The sequence below is a fragment of the Helicoverpa zea genome, chromosome 28, assembly GCF_022581195.2.
Source record: "Helicoverpa zea isolate HzStark_Cry1AcR chromosome 28, ilHelZeax1.1, whole genome shotgun sequence".
Classification (NCBI taxonomy): Eukaryota; Metazoa; Arthropoda; class Insecta; order Lepidoptera; family Noctuidae; genus Helicoverpa; species Helicoverpa zea.
The window spans coordinates 4,581,464-4,596,890 of record NC_061479.1 but is presented as its reverse complement, the minus strand read 5'-3'; the positions used below and the strand labels follow the sequence as shown (position 1 = coordinate 4,596,890).

The window sequence follows — 15,427 nt, the reverse complement described above, 5'->3', positions numbered from 1 at the left end:
TCTGCAAGACCGAGAAAAAGTACGCGATCGGAGCCGGTCGGCTCCTCTTATTATTTCACACCGAGCGCCTTCGAGCATTCTTTTTGACAAAAGAAGTGCACATCCAAAAATAAACCTTACCGACTACAAATACCAAGTACTCCATTTTCATCGTATTAAGAATTTGCTCTCCTCTCCGAGCCGATCTGTCCGAACGGACCCTAAAGCAAACTATAAACATATTCTTCGAGTAATTTTGGCAGGTACCCAATATTGTTATCCTACAAGATCCTACAGGGCGTTTCACCCTGATTAAATGTGTGAATGTCCCAATAAATTCGCAACTTTGGCGCCAGGGAAAGTTGGAGTAAATATATAACAGAGATCTGGGTTTGTTTAAAGGTGGTGTGGCATGCAAAAATGGTCGTTATGACAGTAGGCCTTAAGTAGCATTTTCTTTGAATACGCTTAAGTTTTTAATAATATTAGAGAGAGGCGATACTGCAAAATATTGTTAACTTTTTTCGGAGCGAGCTTTTTTGAGTTTTCGACAAAGATTATGTTTTGTATCTTTCCTTGAAAATCAGCCCTGGAATTCCTCGTGTAGAATAACAGCATTGTGCAGAGAAAGGACAGTTTCACGTGGGCGTTACTTACAAATATTTATTTCAAGTACCAACCTTATCCGTAGTTACACACAAGTTTTCTGCGTACCTCCCTAAAACACATGACTACCAGCCAGCTCTCCTCCAATGTTTGGGTTCTCCATACATTTCTATAATCTGTTACCCTCATCGCCCAATCGTCGCCATTGCGAACAATATTTGACCTACATAAGTACATACATATAGTGCGCTATATACCTACATTCATACTAAACTGGTCACCTTAATGACCTTGCGTTTTTTCATTAGTACTGAGCTATGCAAAAAGTATGTGATTGAGTTTTTTTTTGCATGTAAATGTGTGTTGATAGAGTGGTAGATAAGTTTGTTTGATTGTGTGGTTAATTTAAACAGGTTATAAGGTGTTAATAAGAAAGTTGTAATAACACAAGAATGGCTTAACAATTATTTAAACTGGAAATTAGAGGGAAGGTAGCCTAGACCCGAGAGGACATAGGACATTTTTGTCACCATTCGGCTACGGGAAGCAGCAATCTCGACACTTATGTGAAACCGCGGCCGGAAGTTAGTTTACTATTAATATGACATAATAATTTATTTTATTTGAAATATATTTAAAATAGAATCCCACCAGCAGTTTGTGCAGACTTTCCCCCCGTAAACTCTTCGAGTATATAAAGCATATTTTAAGATTTTCGTTATACATGGGAATGGCCGTAAATAGTCCAGGTGTTTTGCAGTAAACAGAAACTTTTATGCGGATGCGGGAAGTAGTTACCTCAGGACACGGGTGGAACCACGGGGAACAGCTATTCACATAGAGCATATTCACCAGTTACTAATTTACACAACGAAATAAAGTACTAAAATGCATTTTATATTTTTTTTGCAAATTAATTAGCTACATAAATTTGATATTCGATGCTGATAAACGAAGGTGCCTACAGACAGGGTTTCATAATGTAACGCCCAAGTTCACCAACAATATAAATGTCAGTTTTCTTAACACAACTGTTTATTATGAATTTTCACGTTCAATTTTCATAGTTAACGGTTGTCTTATGGGAGTATTTCACTTACAGCAAACAACATTTTAGCACATTGTATGGATACTCGGTGTATTATGACTGTGTTTCGGAGGGCACGTTAAATTGTAGGTCCCGGCTGTCATTGAAAATCTTAGGCAGTCATTACTGGTAGACAGAAGCCAGTAAATCAACTTGACAACCAGCCTTACATAGAGGTACTGGGTTGAGGCCTTCAGATAGGCAGTTGCTTCTTGTGGTATACTGGTACTCAGCTACATCCGGTTAGACTGGAAGCCGACCCCAACATAGTTAGGAAAAGGCTCGGCAAATGATGAATTTTCAAAGTAGACTGTTTTTTACGGAAAACGTACGTTTAGGTTGTCGGTGAAAATGAGCATAATTTGCATGTGTTTTGTGTAATTTCAGGGCCGGTTTGGCTTTGTCAATTATACACTGTATCATGGTTTTATTATGTTTTCGAGTCTCAGTATTCACACCTAATTTGTCCTAACTCACTTTTGAATTTTGTTGTGTATTTTATTACTTTAGATTCTTGTAAAGAGAATTATTGTTTTTGCGATATTTCGTTATAAAATTTTGTTTATACTTATTAAATTTTCCCTGGTTTCGCCCGCGCCATGAGGGAACATTTTCCTACACATGGATAAAAGTAGCCTGTATGTTATTTGGATATATCACATTAATGATATAAAGGCGAAAGTTGGGGGTGTGTATATTTGTTGCTTCTCCACTCGCAAATGGCTGAAAGTGTTTTGATGAAACTTAGCACTCCTATAGTTTACCTTTTATCCGATTATAGGAAGAAGTTTCCCGAAACTGTACATTAACGCAAAGTTTTTTGTTCCTAGGTACTAAATTTTTTACTAAAATTCTTTTTCTTTTGTTACAGGTATCCAATATTGCTGAAATAAAAATCTACTTACGTTCGTACTTAAAATAAGTACTTACCTAATTATTCCAAATGTTATAGTTGTCACTATTTTAAGTGCCAAATATACGTAAATTTTAAGTAAAATGGATCCTGGCTACTTCGACGTCGAAAGGAAACAGAATCCCAAAGAAACTGCCAGTTGTTTATCGAAGTTTTGTTATTGGTAAGTTTTCATAATATACACAAAAACATATTATTATTCTTTATTGCACACTTAACAATTAATACACAAGGAACTAAGACAGTTTATGTACAACGGCGAGCTTAACCCAGAATTGGGTTCTCTTACAGCCAACCTTAAAGCGATAGAGAAAGGACAATGCCAGGGTCTGGGCTCAAAGTTTGCCCAGCAGTGGGAGTAGTTCCAACTGGTTCCATAGTGCACTCTGAACATGAAATCCAAATATTTTTGAAATCGGTCCCAGAGGTCCCGAGAAAAACCGGTTCAAATGTTCTCCATAGATAGTCACTTAACAAAGCCTGAGCCATTTGCCCAGTAGGAAAAGTGGTCGAAATAGGTTCTTTACTGCACTGTTAACACGAAATCTAAATATTTTGGAAATCGGTCCAAGAGGTCCCGAGAAAAACCGGTTCTAATGTTCAACTTGAACAGTCACTTTACAAAGCCCAAGCCGTTTGCCCAGTAGTGGAAATAGTTAAAATAGGTTCCTTACTTCACTCTTAACACGGAATCCAAATATTTTTGAAATCGGTCCCTGAGGTCCTGAGAAAAACCGGTTCAAATGTTCTCCATAGATAGTCACTTAACAAAGCCTGAGCCATTTGCCCAGTAGTGAAAGTGGTCGAAATAGGTTCTTTACTGCACTGTTAATACGAAATCCAAATATTTTGGAAATCGGTCCCAGAGGTCCCGAGAAAAACCGGTTCTAATGTTCAACTTGAACAGTCACTTTACAAAGCCCAAGCCGTTTGCCCAGTAGTGGAAATAGTTAAAATAGGTTCCTTACTTCACTCTTAACACGGAATCCAAATATTTTTGAAATCGGTCCCTGAGGTCCTGAGAAAAACCGGTTCAAATGTTCTCCATAGATAGTCACTTAACAAAGCCTGAGCCATTTGCCCAGTAGTGAAAGTGGTCGAAATAGGTTCTTTACTGCACTGTTAATACGAAATCCAAATATTTTGGAAATCGGTCCCAGAGGTCCCGAGAAAAACCGGTTATAACGTTAAACTTGAACAGTCACTTTATAAAGCCCAAGCCATTTGCCCAGTAGTGGGAATGGTTAGAATAGGTTATTTACTTCACTCTTAAGACGGACTCCAAATATTTTTGAAATCGGTCCCAGAGGTCAAGAGAAAAACCGGTTCTCATGTTAGCCAGCCATTGTTAGCTAGCCATTTTAAGCAGCCACAAACCTAACAACCTTCTTTTCTTGAAATAACATTCAGATAGTTAGTGGTTTCACTGTTAACAGGATAAAATAACAGAAATAGACGTTTAAAGGTAATTGTTGTTTCTCTTGCTTTTCAGTCTCTATCTACTACAATCAGTCCTAAGTTCGTGTAGCGTCATGCAATTAATATCCGTAATGGCAATGGAAAAATCTTATCAGGACGAATTAAATAAGCTCGAACACGAGGTAGTAAATAGTTACCGTTGAGGAGTTCCCTCGTCTCACTGTCGTCTCCATCGGCAGGTCAGGTCTTAACCTCCACAGTTTTGTGGTGTCGGAGACATATACCCGAATGACAAGTTTTTATTCGATATGTGCTTACAATTTCCGAGAGTTCCCTATTGTTTTAAGGTTTCTATCACCAGACCCTGGACCGAATAACAAAGGAACTATTTGGAAAGTAAATCCTTTCAAACAATAAAATGATTGTTTAAATCGGTTTTTTTTACTTACGTAAAAAGAATACAAACGAACTGAGTGAGAAACTCCTCCATTTTTTAAAGTCGGTAAAAAAAATTCTCGTTCAATACCTCATATTTGTCGATTAATATTATAATGCATTTCAATTAAGGTAATAAAAGTGGAATAGTTAAGAGTTCGTAAGGATGTTTTTCGTAATATTGAATAAGAGTCAAACCAGTTTTTCTCAGGACTCCCGGGATAGATTTCGAAATATTTCGGTCTGGGACCTATTATAAGCCTATGGAACATAATACACTATGCAGTTACTGTGGGCAACTCTTGAGCCCAACTTCCATACAAAGAATAGCATTGTCCTTTGATAGAGGTAGGGTAAATTTATTAATGAACATATTTTATATAGAGGTATATTAAGTTGAGGTGGCCTAGAGGGTAAGGAATCAAATTCTCAAGTATGAGTGAAGGTACGATTCCAAGTCAGGCAAATACCAATACAACTTTTCAAAGCTTGTGTGTACTTTCTAAGTACATCTTGGCCACCAATTACTGATTAAAGTCTTTCCAAAAGTGAAATAATTTTTGAAATCGGTTTTTTTAGTTTCCGAGGCCTAATGGACACACTCAGAGACATTTAATGGTTACTTAAGACATTCCTTTTCAGGAGTGACTTAAATGTCTCTTGAGTGCGGGGGTTAGAGTATAAACAAACAGTATATTTGCAAATGCACCTTTTACGTTATCAAAAACCAAAATCTTACCTTTGATATTCGTGAGAAAATACTACATACATTCGACCTTTTTCGCAGGTACACAAGGCCAGTATTCGCAAAGGGCAGGAAAGGTCAACTCAGCATATCCGATGTATATAGGTAAGTACTAAGTAAATGTTTGTTTAATGTTTACGAGGTCCCCTTAATTAATTAATTCAAAGCTCCATTAAAAATCCCTCTTTTTATAGCTATCAGGGTAATACGGTCAGCGTCGAAAGTAGCCACAAAAATCAAAATTCTCAAGTGACTAACTTACCTAACAACGAAGAGGTTCATAAAAAAAACTCAATTCATAATATACAGCGTCCAAAGTAGCTGAAAAAAAAACGAAAAAATGTATAAGTGTCAAACAATGTAAAAATTCATAAAAAAAAACTCAACTCAATCATTTATTCAATCTTGGCTGCAAAACAGCACTTGTACGTAAGGAAAGTTACAAAAGACAGCCCCCAAAACGCCCACCCTTCACCACTTCCTATGTGTTTTTGCTGGGAAGAAGTGGCGCAACAAATTCCCCAGCGATTTCTTAGCAACACAAGCGCCTAAATTTACTTAACATCCTATACTTAAGAAAAAGTAGTCGAATAGTCTTGTAAGTTATCGACGACACAGTATTTAGCAGTTTTGAAAATGTATACTTTTTTTATTTAATTTTATTTATTGATATTTAAATAATTACATAGGTGTGTACCTTAGTCTAAGCTCGCCAAACTTTTACGTTTGATGACGAAACTTGAACACCTACTTTTGATGCTGACTGTACGTTATCTGGGGATCTAATTAATTTGGGGTTTCCGAGTTTTTGTTTTCGTTTTTGGGTTTTCGAGCCCCCAAGTGGGTCTTGCTTGTAATCTCTCCGGTGGTGTCGGATTGCCGTCTCATCGCGCTATGCGAGTGATGGAATAGTGAGTGCACCTGCGTCTGCGTAAATGCTTGTGCACTATAATATGTCCTGCGCAGCTGGCTGATCTCCTTACATGAGAACTTAAAGACCGATAAATATTAGATCTGGACGCTAACATGTTTGAATTCTGAATCAGCATGTTTTAGTGATTATAGAATCATCATGCATCAACATTTTTGCACAGTGTTTCTGAGAATTTTATACAGTACAGGGGATTCCCACTAATAATATTGATAAATACAAATGTTTTTTTTTTGTCACGCTTTACCAGTATTTTTAATAACTGTTGTATTTTTTTTAAAGACTGTCTATGAAGTTTCATGAGACTAACTCTTTGGAACCGTGCAACTAGTTTAGCGTTTCGATAGAGCTTTCAGAAGCCCCTTTGAAATAAAAATGTTGACTTTTGTCTTTGAGTAAACAGCTGAACCAATGGAGATTTTATTTGCAATGTCACTGCCCGAGACTGTTATGTCATGGGCTATTTTAATTCCTATTTACTCAGTAGCAGTCGTTGTTACAATTCCACCTCAGAGGCCGTCAGACGGATTTGAGAAAACTCTGACACCAGGGCTTGTTACGTGATTCAACCTGCAGCTCACTGGATAAGAAGATCTTGTTAGTTTGTACGAACTTAACACTATTGTAAGGGACTTGTTCACTCGATAAGAATAATCCTAGTTTGGGACGAATTTACATAGATACGTGGGTGAAATTACTGAATATAATCTAATTATGAAATAATCTGATTTCAGGTGTACACCGGGACATAGAGCTGCCCCTCGGGGTGATGAAATGGGGGTGCAATGGAAGAAACAATTGGAGAAAAGAGGTTAGTATAGTTGAAGCCAAACTTAATGGCGGCTCGCAACTGATTTCGTTGGTCCTTCTCTGTCGGCCGCGGTCTTCTAAGACACAACGTTGTTATTTGTCCTTCTTAAGTACATACCTAGCATTTTAAGCTAATCCAATCTGTAAGATCTTCCCAATCGACATTGAACCTTAAACTTTAGAGATAAAGTTGACATTCTGTTAAAGAAGTTTGACAGGCAGCTTCATAGCTTGATGTGTCTGAACCATTTTGAATTATGGTAAACTTTTGGCGATCTTCACACTGCCCCGCATCACGCTGCATGTTGCGTGTCGACGCACCTATGCGCGTTCCTACGTGAGTGCAGATCTGCATCATCGTGCGGGTTTTTTGCGCACTCACGCGCGTAGGTGCGTTTCGTAGATTCACGCACGGCGGCCCCCATCGAGATACATTTTCAAACACATACGTCACGCCCATTCAAAATCACGCGCGGCACTGCGGGATTCGGTGTGCCATACCTAGCGTCTCGCCCCGCACCTACGCGCGGGGGTGCATGTTTCTCCGCGTGTATGCGCGTGATCCGCATTAACGCGCGTGGATGCATTTTCAGTGTGTTGGACTGTGCGTGTTTTCCATACAAACGGAGATACTTACAAGCAACGGAAGAATACGCATCCACGCGCTACGCTGTCTCATGCGGGGCAGTGTGAGAATCGCTTATCTCTTTGAATTGAAAACTAGGAAAGCACTGACAAATCAATATTTTTCTTTATCGTTTTCAGAAAAAGGCAAAAACCCATCACTGCTTCGAGCTATTATCTGCGTGTATGGGCTCCAGTTCATCATAGGAAATATTATTTATGCCATCGTAGACGCCGCTATAAGGTAAATATCTCCATTCCATTCAGTTTAGTGCAAAATACATATTACCTTCACGTCTTGTCAAGGATCTCCGCCAATCTGAAGTTCGCTACTAGTGACGGTTAAAATAAATGAACAAAACAATATTGCGCATGTGCAAAGCTTCTTCAGAGCAGCAAAATTATTTGACGAGACCTGTACAGTGCTTTCACACTGGAAAGTATACGCGCAATTTTAATAAGCGTTTTCACTTTCATCGTTTGTTCAAGTAAACAATAGTTTTCTGTTGCTCGTAAATTCTGAAAATGCACACATTTTGTCTATAATGAGATCATTAATAGAGAAGTTCCAATAATAATATTTCTATGATACTGAAGATAATTTTTAATGATTTTCTTCTTACTATTTTCCAGGCTATCAATACCGATGTGCTTAGAAGGTCTGATCAACTACTTCTCACCAGCTCACGCGGGCGTCACGGCTGAAGCTGCCTACTTATACGCCATTGGTGTTGTCAGGTAAATATTGGGTAAATAGTAGTCTAAATGAAAATTATCATCTCTCTTGATAGCACTATCACTTGATAAATTGTTTAAAGGTAAACTACTGCATAACTTGCCATCATCTTTAAGCTGTGCTCTAACGGGGTCCATATTGTGTCCATCTTGTAAAATCTACTACCTGTATAACATAAAGTCAAAGTATTTTTTTTTTAAAATTACAAATTGACCGGTAACAGCTCTTTTGAAAAGTCAAGTTAGGCCTTTTGACATCACAATGACTTTTGACATCAATCACCACGTGCGCGGAATGCCAGTTAGCGGTTTCAGACTTTATAGTCCAAGTTTCTTCCATGATGTCAATATTTATATATTGCATGTTTTTTCTTTCAGTTTCATGGCGTTGAGCGCTAGTTTCGTACACCCCATGTTGCTATGGTTACTGCATATGGCCATGAAAGTCAGGGTTTCATGCGGGTCCTTAATATACAGAAAGGTAGGTATTTTTACTTTTTATTACCTATTCTTGTTTTTATTTGTGTCCTATGTTCATAAAATATAAATAACTAGTTTTTGTCCGCGACTTCGTTCGCGTGGAATAGTGACTTCCGGCAGATTTTTGGTTTGACCAATAGATGGCGCTGTATGTCCGGAATAAATTTTATTTTTTTGTAATAAAAACCCTCCTTCCTCCTTCCTCCTTTCTTTGTCCTTTCTCAAGTTCCAAACTATGTCTGTACCAAATTTCACACAAATCGGTTCAGTAGTTTAGGCGGGAAAAAAAGACATACAGACAGAGTTACTTTCGCATTTATAATATTAGTTTAGATCTTTTTAACCTAACCTAACCCCCCTTTTTTTGTTCCAGCTACTCCGCCTAGATTTAACCAAAGGCGGGAAAGCGTCCGAAGGTTTAGCCGGCCACGTGGTCAACCTACTAACAACAGACGCACAAAGATTCGATATGGCTAGCCTGTTTATGATGGATTTAGTGAGAACGCCCATAGAGAGCGCTCTGATCGTCTACCTAATGTACCGACAGATTGGTGTGGCTACCCTCATAGGAGTGGCCTTTTTACTCATGTTTATTCCTTTACAAGGTTAGTAATTTATATGCTAATTTTTAGGCCATATTTTAATCTATGTACGGACCAATTTTCATCTAAATCAGTTCAGTAGTTTCTGAGTTATCGCTCCATAAACATTTGCTGTCAGATTGGTGCTGCTACGCGCTTAAGGTAAGTTATTTGTTAGCTATGTTTTAGACCCTATTTTCAACTGTATACAAACCAAATTTCATCTAAATCGGTTTAGTAGTTTCTGAGTTATGGCTCTGCTAACATGTATGGAGGGTATATGGCTAGCCTGTTTATGATGGATTTAGTGGGAACGCCCATAGAGAGCGCTCTGATCGTCTACCTAATGTACCGAAACATTGGTGTAGCTACCCTCATAGGAGTGGCCTTTTTACTCATGTTTATTCCTTTACAAGGTTAGTAATTTATATGCTAAGTTTTAGCCTATATTTCTATCTGTAAATTTCATCTAAACAGGTTAAGTAGTTTCTGAGTTATAGATTTGTGAACTTGTTACATGGCTAGTCTAGTCTAGTGAAACATACCATATTTTCATTCTTACTAGCGATTTAACAAGTTTAAAAATATTATCATTTACCTCCAGGCCAAATAGTATCAGAATCTGTTCAGTCGTTTCTGATTTAAATTACTCGCAGACATCGAAAGATTTTGCACTATAATATGTCCTGTGCAGCTGGCTGATCTCCTTAAATGAGAATTGCCGCCGTGGCCGAAAAACGGCCTGGACGCCATTACTGTTATAAGATATAAGGTTTACTAACTATACATCATATACAATGTAAGCTTAAAGTATATACCTTTCTATGGGTCATATTTACCTAAAAATTAAGTTTTAACTCATCATCCTCGCAGCCTTTTTTCCCAATTATGTTGGGGTCGGCTTCCAGTCTAACCTGATGTAGCTGAGTCTTTACAAGGAGCGACTGCCTATCTGACTTGCTCAACTCAGTTGCCCGGGTAACCCAATACCCCTTGGTTAGAAACTAAGTTAAGTTTTAAATAAAACAAATAATAATTATTATTTCCAGGCTACCTCGGCAAAATAACAAGCAAGCTTCGTCGCCAGACGGCCGTACGGACAGACAACCGCATCAGACTCATGAATGAAGTCATACAGAGCATAGAAGCCATCAAGATGTACGCCTGGGAGAATGCCTTCGCCAAAATTATTGGGAAGGCTAGAAAGTAAGTTAGTTTTTGTACTAGCTAGTAGATAGCTAGATTTAATGAAATCTAAACTATTATTTTTTAAGAGTTTGTTTGTTTGAACGTTAACGTTTGGTAACCTTAATTAATGCAGTACCGATTCGAGAAATTACTTCAGTGTTAGATAGCCCATTTATCGAGGCTGTGGGCTAATGTTTATCTGGATGCGCGGAGTGGTTCCTTGGGGGTTTTAAGTTGTCTTATCAAAAATTGGATCCGATAAGAGATTAATTTCAATAATATTTTTTTCTTGAAGAATATTGGCTGTTTTTCTACCGTTTCATCCTCGTCCAACTATTTCCATACAGAATTTTATTAAAATCGGTTCAGCAATTTTAATGAAAAAGCGTTGGAAACAAACAAAGATATAGATTCGAATCAGAAAGATTTTTTTTTTAAGTATTTTTACTTCACATTTTCGCTTTTTTCATTAAAACACTAACCAATAACATTTGTCCACAGAAAAGAAATGAGCGTAATAAAAAAGATGTCATGGCTCCGAGCTGTCATGATTTCCTGCGTTAAACTGAACACAAAAGTCGCCATTTTGCTCAGTATAATGTCATATATTTCGTTCGGAAACGATTTAACCGCCGCTAAAGTCTTCGTAGTATTTTCCTACTATGAAATTTTGAAATATACGCTAGTAGATTTTCTGCCTTTGTCAATAACTTTTACGTTAGAAGCGTATGTGAGCGTGAAAAGGATACAAGAGTTTCTGTTGTTGCCTGAAGTCGATAACCAGGATGGGGTCGATCTGATGACTCTTGAAGAAAAAACTCCTATTCAAGCTAATGGCGTTTTTGAGAAGATTGGTAATGGGTGAGTATTTTTTAACATTTATATGTAAAGGGTAATTTCTAAGTATATCTTAGACACCATTGTCTGTGTTTCGGATGGCACGTTAAACTGTATTTATTATTTATTTATTTATCTTATATCACAAAGGTAGCCATCTGATGATATAATATGTAAAGGGTTATTGTGGGAGGGAGACTTTTGATGATTTCTCACTCAAAAAGAGACATCCCCTTTTTTGATTGCTGCCAGAATTGAACATTTTGCTATCACAAATCTCTTGTTAAAACTATGAAGATATGAACAACCAAACAAAAATAAATACAAGCATCCGAATTCATAACCCCTCTTTTTTGAAGTCGGTTAAAAAAGAATATTACAATTAGTACTCACTCTCATATCAGTATTTCTTATTTCACTATTTATAAAAGCTGTTAAAAATCTCGCATATTTCTTTTTCCAACAGCCAGCAAGCGTACATAAAGTCAGAAAGCAACTTGGAACACCTGAAGCCACATGTTTTGATAGCCATGAAGGACTACACCGCTCACTGGAAGAATGTAGACGATGATACCATAGACGGCAAGATACCGGCCCTTGTGGATATTAATTTAGCTGTAAGTATACTTTATTTAACACGTTATATGGTCTCCATCAGAACCACAAGTCACTCCTCTTATTTCATCGAACGAAATACATAATACTTATAGAAAGTTATATCTTTTAAAGTTGAAATCAGTTTGGCTGGTCACGTTTATCAGGTAATAAACGATCACGTAGATTTCGATAGTAGGTGGGAATTTTTATTTATTATTTTTATGGTAAATGTCTGAAAACATGCTGAGTCAATAAAAAAAAAAAATGATTAAGGATACTAGCTACCAGCTGCCATTAATTTCTACCAATTGCTACACTCGTGGTTTTGAAGATAATCAGCATATAAAACTTTTTCCAGTATGAAGAAATTTTGTTTGTATCTATTTGTGAAAATTGCAAAAACCGTCTGTAGTTTTTAAACTTATCGCTGACAAACATGTACAACTTATATGTACTTTTGTCCACAGATAAAACCAGAAACTCTAACGACCGTAGTGGGCACAGTCGGGTCGGGCAAGTCTACTCTCCTACAAGCGATGCTAAGAGAGCTCTCGCCTACCAGTGGACATCTGTCCGTCAATGGCGTGCCGGCCTACGCTTCACAAGAACCTTGGCTTTTTGAGGCATCTGTAAGTAAAGTTTTTTAGTAAAAAAGCTGTTAAAAATCCTACAATAGAAGTTTGCAGGCTCTGCAAAGTCGCTGTAGTTGAGTGTTCCAAGACTAAATCTTCCTCTGGTTCTATTGGTCTTAAATCTAGGAAGAAAGGTACAAAATGTTGTATAAAGGCAACCAGAGGAGCTCCTCCTTTTTGGGAAGTTGGTTAAAAATGAGGGTAAATAATAAAGGATGATAAGCTCTGAACAAGGTTAGGAGTCAATGCTAAGAGAGCTCTTGCCTACCAGTGGACATCTCTCCGTCAACGGAGTACCGGCTTACGCTTCTCAGGAACCTTGGCTTTTTGAGGCTTCCGTAAGTTAAAATCTTATTTAAAAGACCTTCTTTGGTGCATTTGACAGTTGCTGTCAGTCATTAGGTAAAATGACAGCTGTCAAATGCTCAAAAGACTCTATAGCAATATAAAAGTTATTGAAAACTTTGAAATAGGTAAGTGACAGGGTCTATTGGAAAGCCGCTGTAGTTGTGTGTTCCAAAAAGGAGGTCCAATTTAGAAGACAGGTAAAACTTTTTGCAAAATAATCCTAATTGAAGACCTCCAAATTTTTGGGAAGTCGGCTTAAAAGCTAGCAGTTACATTATACAAGGTTAGGGTCTATGCTAAGAGATCTCTCGCCTACCAGTGGACATCTCTCCGTCAACGGAGTGCCGGCCTACGCTTCACAAGAACCTTGGCTTTTTGAGGCTTCCGTAAGTCCAAAAGTTATTTAAAAAACTGATATAGGTCTTTACAGGGTCTTAAACAGAGACCCTCTAGTTATAAAGGTGACTTCAGTGGTGTATTTCATTGCTGCACCCGAGTAACACGAAGGGGCCCGGGTACCCGTGTGGGCTAAAAGCATTCTTTATCCGTCTCCTAACTCTTAGCTACCTCGTTGTCAACTTTCAGCTATGATCGTTTTAACAGTTCTTGAGATATAAATAGTACATTGAGTTACACTACGAATTTATTTTGTACCTAATATTGATATGCCAAATATAATATTATGTAACCATTATATTTATATTTCAGGTTCGTCAAAACATTCTATTCGGTCAAGACATGGATCTTCGCAGATACAAGCAAGTTATCAAGTGTTGCCAACTCAAGACTGATCTCGAAATATTGCCGCATGGAGACAAAACTGTCGTGGGAGAACGAGGTATGTAACGATGATCTTTAGAAATTACTCGTTTTCAATACTATTTTATAAAGGAATATTTTAACTTGGGTTTCGCTTTTCGAAATGCTATTCAGTCGTTCCATGTTAAATTATATTATCTGTGTATGTGTATTTCTTTTAAATATATATGAATGAGGAAAGGCATAGGTTTGTAGATATAATTTATATTCACTTTTCTGACAGTTCCGATGAAAATGTGAAGTGAAGTTCAGATAAGTTTTAAACTTCATAAATAAAGACATTGCAAACCTCAGCGGGGTTAGAAGAATTGAGAATTTTTTTCGCTACTTTAACTGCAGAAAACTTATTTTGATAAATCGATAGACATAGAACGTTATATATATTTTTTAATTGTAATTCGCGTATGTATATATGTGTATATTAATTTCCAGGTGCATCATTATCCGGTGGTCAGCGAGCGAGAATATCATTGGCTCGCTGTGTTTACCAGAACGCCGATGTTTACTTACTCGACGATCCGCTAGCTGCTGTTGATGCCAAGGTATGTAGATGAAATAAAATATAATGTCGGTCCTGCTTGTGATCTCTCTCATATGTGTACCTGTGTCTACGCAAATGCTTGTGCACTTGCACCTGGCTGATCTCCTCATATGATATAGGAGGTCATCATTGTTTCTGCGGGTTATCGAAAAGAAAGTAAGGGAGACTCTCAAATCTGTCTGACGGCTTCTGACGTGTAATTGTAACAACGTCTGCTACTGAACAGAGTTCGGGGACGCCAGCGTAAAGCAGGCCGCACGCCAGCGCCACATGCTACACGTATCGAACATTTACATCGACACAATCGTTGCGCTACAATTCAGCTTACTACAAATGAATCGTATATACGCACATCGGAAGTACAGTTGTAGCGTGGCACCGCTTTCAGCATGTTGACTTCGTCTTCTTGATGTGGCGATTCATGAGAAAAGACGTTATTGGGTTCATCCCCTAACCCTTTTCATTGAATTTTTCACCAAACTTAGTCCAAATAATTTCTGTAATCCGTCTGTTACTATAATCATTGAGTGTATGATTGTATAATATAGGGTTTTTTTCGACATCTGCAATAAATTCAACGTAAAACTCAATGCTGTCGTTCATTTTTTCAAACCAACTAATATATGGGGGCGTTAAATGTGTCGCATTTCAAATGTGGCGCTACAATTGTGGAGAAACATTTGAATGCCTGGTGTGCGGCCTGGCTTACGTGCTATTCTAAGCACGGGGTATCGTCGGCAAAGGGTCTCAGGGGTACGGGGCATTGTCAACTTCCAGACGCCGCTGCTTTGGTGAAAGTTTCTATAATCTCTTGAGCAGCAGCCCCGCTTGCGATAGCCTGACCAACGAGGCAGTTATATATTTGTATATGTTTGTTTGTCAGGTAGCCCACGCGATATACGAGGACTGTATCCGCACGTTCCTGCGCGACAAGGCGACCGTGCTGGTGACGCACCACGTGCAGTACGCCAAGCATGCGCACTGTGTCTGTGTCATGCGCTCAGGACGGGTGAGTCACACGTCATCAACATCATCATCTGCCTAGCCTTTTCCCAACTAGGTTGGCTTCGAGTCTAGCGGGATGAAGCTGAGTATCAGTGTTTTACAAGGAGCGTCAACG

General features: G+C 38.2%; 1 protein-coding gene across 5 annotated transcripts in view; it reads left to right on the top strand.

Moving 5' to 3' along the window:
* The window catches only part of LOC124643613 (probable multidrug resistance-associated protein lethal(2)03659), a 74,026-nt gene that overhangs the window by 40,199 nt on the left and 18,400 nt on the right, over window positions 1-15,427 (top strand). For 4 of the 5 annotated variants that reach the window (XM_047182622.1, XM_047182623.1, XM_047182621.1 and 1 more), the window contains exons 2-15: window positions 2,544-2,748; window positions 5,227-5,289; window positions 6,850-6,926; window positions 7,691-7,793; window positions 8,183-8,287; window positions 8,663-8,765; window positions 9,138-9,369; window positions 10,395-10,551; window positions 11,035-11,394; window positions 11,837-11,987; window positions 12,435-12,596; window positions 13,656-13,785; window positions 14,199-14,308; window positions 15,191-15,316. In XM_047182622.1, coding sequence (XP_047038578.1) covers window positions 2,669-2,748; window positions 5,227-5,289; window positions 6,850-6,926; window positions 7,691-7,793; window positions 8,183-8,287; window positions 8,663-8,765; window positions 9,138-9,369; window positions 10,395-10,551; window positions 11,035-11,394; window positions 11,837-11,987; window positions 12,435-12,596; window positions 13,656-13,785; window positions 14,199-14,308; window positions 15,191-15,316 — 1,959 coding nt within the window. In that variant the 5' untranslated portion in view covers window positions 2,544-2,668. Of the gene's footprint in view, window positions 1-2,543; window positions 2,749-5,226; window positions 5,290-6,849; window positions 6,927-7,690; window positions 7,794-8,182; window positions 8,288-8,662; window positions 8,766-9,137; window positions 9,370-9,632; window positions 9,762-10,394; window positions 10,552-11,034; window positions 11,395-11,836; window positions 11,988-12,434; window positions 12,597-13,655; window positions 13,786-14,198; window positions 14,309-15,190; window positions 15,317-15,427 lie in introns of those variants that run through there. The other variant, XM_047182624.1, reaches the window with a different exon arrangement.